The 7,794-nt window shown below is 32.2% G+C and overlaps 1 protein-coding gene across 2 annotated transcripts; it reads left to right on the top strand.

Annotated features, from left to right (window-relative positions):
• The first annotated feature begins 3,046 nt into the window (after positions 1 to 3,046).
• Positions 3,047 to 4,865, top strand: LOC149157176 (inorganic pyrophosphatase 2-like). Of its 2 annotated transcripts, none has more exons than XM_089445591.1 (5): positions 3,047 to 3,272; positions 3,490 to 3,611; positions 3,722 to 3,926; positions 4,382 to 4,529; positions 4,663 to 4,865. In XM_089445591.1, the coding sequence occupies exons 1-5, from the start codon at positions 3,120 to 3,122 to the stop codon at positions 4,773 to 4,775; spliced, it is 741 nt and encodes a 246-aa protein (XP_089301717.1). In that variant the 5' UTR covers positions 3,047 to 3,119; the 3' UTR covers positions 4,776 to 4,865. The 2 variants fall into 2 exon arrangements, with proteins under 2 accessions (XP_089301717.1, XP_089301716.1); XM_089445590.1 differs by having other exon boundaries at positions 4,382 to 4,527; positions 4,632 to 4,865.
• Positions 4,866 to 7,794: the final 2,929 nt, after the last annotated feature.

Consider the following 7,794-nt stretch of genomic DNA (forward strand, 5'->3'; position numbering starts at 1 on the left):
CCCCATCACACCAAGATTATCCGGAAATGGAAAGTCTAAGCTGAAACCACTCTCACACCTAGAAAAACCCATGCCATAACAACAAAAGAACCACATGCAATACCATGCATGCCAAATCTAGCAAGGAAAACACACATGCAAATTGATACATGCAAAGAATCCTATTGTAGTTGTTTGATCCTGCTCGTCCTTGCTTACTCCTTCCTTCCTCTTGCCTTCTTTGTCTTTCTTGGTCCACTGCCAAGTGCTCCAAGAAACTCTAAGTGTCCAAGAGTGAGAGAGTGAGAGAATAATGAGAGAGCTTCAAAACTCAACTGACAAAAAATTACAAACTGATCCTCAGAAGCCTTTTTATCAATTTGGCCTCTATTTTCTTCATTTTCCATTATTTTCCATTATTTTCCTCCTCACATGCAACCTGTCACCTTTCACCTTCCTTTTCTTCTAATTTCCATAATTTTCATAAATAAATGTGCCAAAATTTTCATTTTGTTTTTCCAAAGCCTTAGTCGTTGCTTTTGCCAATTTCCTTAGCCATACTAAACCAAATGAACACCCACACTAGGACGTTTTGCCCAACATTCAAATTGGAATAAGTGTCTTATCAATCGTGGTTATTATTTTTCCCTTTATTAACTTTTATTACATGAAACTTTTATCGGGATTGTTACAATAATTTCACCTCGTTTTCTTTTTTTATCACATTATAAAGAATACTTAAATTCTTAATCATTTTATCTTTAAAACCTATTAAGTATTAATGTACATTTCAAAGAAATTTAATGCATATTGTAATGGCTTCTAATTATGAAGTCACACACTTATAAGTATTTGTTTTGTCACAATATAAAACAATAGTTCAGTATGGGAAGATTTGCCACAAATGAATATAGCATAATGTTATAGTTTTTGTTTAATAAATAGTTAAATATATACATAAACCAACCTATATCTATCTTAAACCTCGATATATTAAACACTCAACATAATTAAATTTGGTGATTTAAAATTTATGTGACATCAAATTTTATATATATATATATATAATCCCTCTCACTATTTCATTGATTGCTTTTAGAGGGGCTTCACACTTAGGTATAAAGAGATATTATAGTAGAATATATATATTATGGTAGTTTTGATATTTCAAAAAAATATGAAAAAAATTCATAAATATATCTATGTATTAATTATCAATCTTAGCTGCCTAAAGGGATCAAATCTCTTGAGATGCAAACATCTTTTAGAGTGAGAGATTTGATCCTCCTTGGTAGATCTAAAGTTGAGATGGATCTATGTTGGTATAATAGATATGTAGTTGACATTGAAATATTTTATTTATAATTTACAATTTCCATATTACATTTAATTGTTTTTATTATTAATATTTTCTAAATATTAAATATCAAATCCATATGAAGCATTGCAAAAATTACAAATATCCCTCATACATTGAATTAGAAAACAACTATTAATAGAATACGAATTCTCTCAATCTTTCTCTCTATATATGTTTCATGTTAAAATATTTTGCTCAACGTAGGTATTGAGATATTTTATTTACAACCTATGTTAAACTTTAATTTGTTATTGATAATTTTAAAATCTCATATATCAATTACATACTAGAAGTAAAATAAATTACACATCTAGCGTAAAAATATAAGAATTTTTTTATTTTAATTTAAAGTAGATATAAAATTATGTTATTTGATACGTACATTGAAGTATTTTACAAAATATTTTTTGTTATTAATATATTTTTATTTTAAAAATCACATGTAAGCTTAATGTACAATGAATTACACATCATGTGATATCAAGAATACTATATCTTATCATCTCCATATTAAGTATTGAAGAAATTACATTTCTTAATCGTAGTAGAAAATAAATTATTGTTTTTACTCATTTGCAATGAAAAAATCACATTTCTTCTTAGAACTGTAAATTATTATTTTTATTTTCAACGAGTTTATATAGAAATATAAAGTGATGTAAAATTAATGTGCAAATTGGTGTATTTTAATTATGGCCAACATTGCCCATGGGGTTTTGAATTGGCGGTGAATGGATGCCTTGTTAAGGCACTCCTTGCACTCCTTGCGATGCCTTGTTAAGGCACTCCTTGCACTCCTTGCGATAGGTCACCGGTTCAAATCCCCCATGGGTACTTAGGTTAGTCTTAATTAGAAAAAAATATTATGGCCAACATTAATTTCTATTGTTATTATTATTTTTAATTTGTTAATTTAAACTATTATTTTAATATTTTTAATTATAATGTTACATGACATTATCTCACTCCAAAATAAAAATTTTAAGTGTGGAGAAAAATTAAATTTTGTTAAAGTAAAAATTTTTCTTTACATTTAAACATAAATTTACATGTTGAAAAATTTAATCTGGTCCTGCATTTAGTAAATTCATATTCATAATTAAAATAATCTATTAAAATAAATATAAATAGCTTATTACAACATCATCTCTATTAAAATTATAACCCATTATAACCCATAAATACAGTAGTCAATATCATCCCATACATATAATAATAAAAATCACCCTTTTTCTTTTCTTTTTGTCTTTTACTTTTTCTTTTCAAATGTGTTGTTATGTGAGACCTTAGACAAGTACACCACGCCTGTCAAGAAATTCCTGAACTACTCAAACATATTAAAATCTTTACGGAATATCCCCAATCTCCTTTCTGAAACATGAAGTGAAAAGCCAATCCAACGGCCAATCCTGGAAAGCCAATCCAACAGCCAATCCCACGATAAACAAATGAATCACTTTAACAGAAACAATAGACAAGGAGCAGAGGAGCCACAGAAAACAAAGCATATGCTGTGAATATTATGCTCTGTGCTACACAGGAGAAGTCCATGTGGTAATGGACTCCTCGCTCGTTGGTGCAGATTGAACAGCACGCGAGAAATTAGTGAGTCATGTCTCGCTTTTGGGATTCATGTGAATATCCTCCTCGCATATGCTTCCTTACCTCAATATTCCCTGGTGGTGGTTCTACTATAAAAGGCCCTTTTTACATCCCTCTTCATACACACAAATCTCTCTCTCATCTTCTTTCTGCTTTAACTATCCATTTTCCTACAGCTATGGGATGCATGAAGAGCAGTGGTACAGTGATTGTATTTGATTTTGATCAAACCATAATCGACTGTGACAGCGATCCATGGGTGATTGAACAGCTAGGAGCCACTCCGCTCTTCCAGGCTTTGCTCCCCACCCTTCCATGGAATATTCTCATGGTAACTAATTACTATTCGTACTTTAATCTTCATGTAATGTGAGTTTGAGTTTTTGTTAGTTCAGGGGTTGCTGCAACTTGTGCCCAATTTTGTTATGCGTTTGGTTAGATTCATACCAGTAGGTGCTCATTAGAATCCTCAAGTAGTCAGCTTTACTAGAAATGCTAGAAGCATCATTGAGTTTTTCTGCAATTAATATGCTGGTTGGTGGGTGAAGGATAAAATGATGGGAGAGCTGCATGACCAGGGGAAAACTATAAGCGATATTGAACAGAGTTTGAAGACTATTCCTCTGTACCCAGAAATGATAAGAGCAATCAAATTTGCCTTCTCCATGGGGTGGGTGATGATAGCATGGCTCTTTCTCCTCTTTTTAAGTTTAATAGATTTCATTGAAGAAATCTTGACTTATTGTAATCAAACATTCTTTGATTGTTGTTGTGTTGCAGGTGTGAACTTCGAATTGTGAGCGATGCTAATATGTTCTTCATAAAGGCTATTCTTCAAGCCCATGACTTGCTCCAATACTTCACTGAGATTAAGACAAATCCAGCATTTGTTGATGAGAAGGGGAGATCGAGGATTCAGCCTTTTCATCCCTTTACTGAAGGCCCCCCTCATGGCTGCACCCTCTGCCCTCCTAATATGTGCAAGGTATTCATTCTTGGGTACTGTTACACATTAGCGAACACCCATCTACTGTTACCATTCTTGGGTATTCATTCTTGTGTACTGTTACATATTAGCAAACACCCATCTAAACCGGGGTCTTATATGCTTAGTGATATAGTATAACAACACATGTTTTGATAGGTATATTTGAACCTATAACTTATAATGTACAGGTCTGATATGCACATATAGAGTTATTTATTCTTACAATTAATTGTCTGGATTTGAGATAAGAATTTGGATCAGTGTTTAAATGTATTTATGCTTCTATTGTCTGCACCCAACGGAAAATGCATCCAATGAATACACACAAATACCCAAAGAGTTGATGGATCATTCCATCCCTTTTCTAACTGTGCAATTCATCTCACTTTTCTTCTCTGAGTACAAATAATTGTTTTAAAAATATTGCATGCTGATAATGTTCTGTGTTGCAGGGGGCAATAATAGATGAGATGATGCAAAAGTGCTTGGAAGAGGAATCAGTTGATATGAAGCAATTTATTTATCTGGGAGATGGAAGTGGAGATTTCTGCCCTTCTTTGAAGTTGAGGGTTGGAGATCAGGTTTTGCCCAGAGAAGAGTAAGTGAGACCATTAAACCAAATTCTTGCTTCCCCATGATTCTTTCTGTGATATTAATATTGGTCAAGTTCTTATGAAGATGTGTGGATTACTGTTTTGGCAGATACCCTCTGTGGAAACTTATTCACAAGATCACAGTCTGTGGAAACTTATTCACAAGAACTGTGATCTTGTCAAGGCTGAAGTGCATGGATGGTCTAATGCAAAGGATGTTGAAGATTTGTTTGTCAAGTTGCTCAAGCCTTAATCATTTTAATCTCTGTCACACACAACCTTCCCTGCTCTGCAACTTTTCATTGATTGATAATGGTTCATATTGGTGTATGGATTAAGGAAAGCATTCTCCATGTGGTCTTTTCAAAATCGATTCAGAAGTTTCGCTGAAATCTTACCCTTCTAACTCACAAACCAATAGTACACACGTATTTTAAATGATGTCGTCGAAATGATGAGATGGTGTGTGTTTGTATATGTGGTAGTAGTACAGATCCATTTCAGTTTAATATTTTCAAATTTAATGTTTATTAAAATGGTATATAAATTTATTTATAATTTGTTCCTAATTAATTTTGCACGCAGTAAAATATAATGGAGTATAAAATATATGTATTTATTTTTTTCTTAACGAAAATATAATATTTTTTACTAAAAAAATATATTTTACCTATGCTTTCAGCAAATCATATACTTCCATGAATGGTGGTATTTTACATATCTTTTCAGCAAATCATATACTTCTATGAATGGTTTACTTTTTATTTTGAAAGTGAGGGAACAGAAGATTACTGTGTGGGTGCTTAATATTCACTTGAAATGTACTAATTTTTTAATATAATATATTTATGGTTTAAAAATAATTCATCGTAAATTTATCTTATCAGTTTAGTAAATATTTTGAACTCCAAGATATTTGGAATTTTTTATTATTTTATCTCATTAAAGTTATAAGAATTTAGGGAAGATTTTTAAATAGGAATAAAATTATAAAGCAAATTAATTAATTCTTTATTTTTTTAAGTTTCATAAACTTATTTTATCAGCCTAGTAAAGATTTTGAATCGCACAATATTTATAATATGAACTGTTTTATCTTTTTATCTCATCAAAGTTATGAAGATTTAAGGAATTTTCTTTATATATGAATAAAATTCTAAAGTAAATCAATTAACTCCTTACCATTTTCTTTTTGAAGTTTTATAGACCAAAATTGATATAGATGTTAACAATCATCATCATCATTAATAATCTGAGTTGGTATTGATGTCAACAACCATCATCATTGTTAATAACCCAACTTGCAACGAAGTTTAACAATCCTCGTCAATAATAACATGACATGTGAACTCAAACAAAAGCATATCTTAATTCCATCTTGCTACATGTATTCTCAAACAAAGTCATATCCTGATTCCATCTTCATTGAGGTACCTTATTCCAGTTGTAAGAATTTAGGTACCTTTTTCCAGTTGTAAGAATTTAGGTACATAATATCTTTGAATGTCAATGCCATTGCCTTCACTTGTTCAATTTTTTTATCAAAACCAACTTTCCATCCTATAAGCACCTCTTATCTACTTTATAATCATGTTTGAGGCACTCATAACTTGAATCTTTCTCACAATATTTGATCCTGGTGTCTAACCGTGCTCTAGATATGATGAATTGAATACTTAGGTAGCACCCACCATCTAGTGGTGAGTCCCTTCTCTATCTCTATCAAAATACCCTCACCACCTAGATTTGTCAATTTGAGCCTCTGATGTTTTATAATTGTTTCACCTTGCTTCATCTTCACTTTATGTCTGTAATTTTCAAATGCATATCAAATTTGAACATGGTGTTGTAAGGTAAGAATTATTTTTTCATTAAAGATGTATGAAGCCATTTAAAACCATATTCTAAATGTTGTGACAAATGACATAGCTTTCAAAAGTTTTCACTGTATTCCTATGAAACATTTTAAATTATCACAAATAGTTTTTGCATATAATGGGTAATTTACTAACAAGTTACATATAGACTTGTTGACCCAAAATTTTGCAGCTATAATAAAGTTACATCACTTAACCAATTTCTCAGCAAGAATGACTTTTCTTTTGAAAAGAAAGAGGTAAAAAGAAATAGTATAAAGAAATAAATTGCTAATCTCCATCTTCTAGCTAAATAGCCCTATGTTTCAGTTTTGTCTAACATTTTACAGAATCAAAAATAAAAATCATATACCAAAAATATCATTATTTCTCCTCACACATATTAGTTCCCAAACTTTAAAAAATTCTAAATTATTTAAAACATTTACCCCACTTGATATTCTTCCGCACATAACTATCCCTCCCCACATAAATATTTACCATATCCCATACTTGAGCAATTTTAAAATTGTACTTTCATACCATTTCCTTTGAACACTATTATCTCTGCACAAACCTTTTCTCTTTTCTTGCACAACCCTAACCTCCACACAACCTTATCTCTGCACAAACCTTTTCTCTGCATAAATATTTACCATATCCCAGACTTAACCAATTTTTAAATGGTACTTTCATACCATTTCCTTTGAACATCATTATCTCTGCACAGCCCTAACCTCCACACAACCCTATCTCTGCACAACCCTAACCTCCACACAACCTTATCTCTGCACACACCTTTTCTCTGCACAACCTTAACCTCTACACAAACCTATCTACGCACAACCCTATCTCCACACAAACCATTTCTCCGCACAAACCCTATCTCCATTTCTCCGCACAAACCCTATCTCCGCACAAGATATACAGTGGCTAAGCCATTAACTTCCCATGGCCATAAATTGAGTTTCTGGTATCCGTTTTGGGAAAACGAAGGCTCATTGAAAAGGTTAAAGAGTGAAGAATGTATTATCATACTGCGGCTAGATGGGGGCCTGGAATCCCAGCAAGACTATAAAGAAACATCACGAGCTCGCAATAGAAGAGTATAGTGACTCTATGAGACCAGTACATGGCCCAAGGTGACTTAGCGCAGACATAAACCATTTTTTTTTATCTTATACACAATGAGTGATCATTTGTTTCAAATTTTGGGTTGGTTCTATTTCTTAGGCCTGAGCTTTGCTATCCATGGCCACGAGGTGGCTGGAACAAGCTAATACTGAGGTGCATTGTGGATTTGGAAAATGGGTTAGGGACGCATGACAACCCGAAAATGAAGGAACAAATTGTAAGGGTTCGTAAATATATATGTATAGCAAGGGTTGTGTGTTGAGTGGCAGGATTGGGCTTATA

This window comes from Pinus tabuliformis, chromosome 9, assembly GCF_031772625.1.
Source record: "Pinus tabuliformis cultivar Carrire ecotype Pingquan chromosome 9, CPIR1, whole genome shotgun sequence".
Taxonomy (NCBI): domain Eukaryota; kingdom Viridiplantae; phylum Streptophyta; class Pinopsida; order Pinales; family Pinaceae; genus Pinus; species Pinus tabuliformis.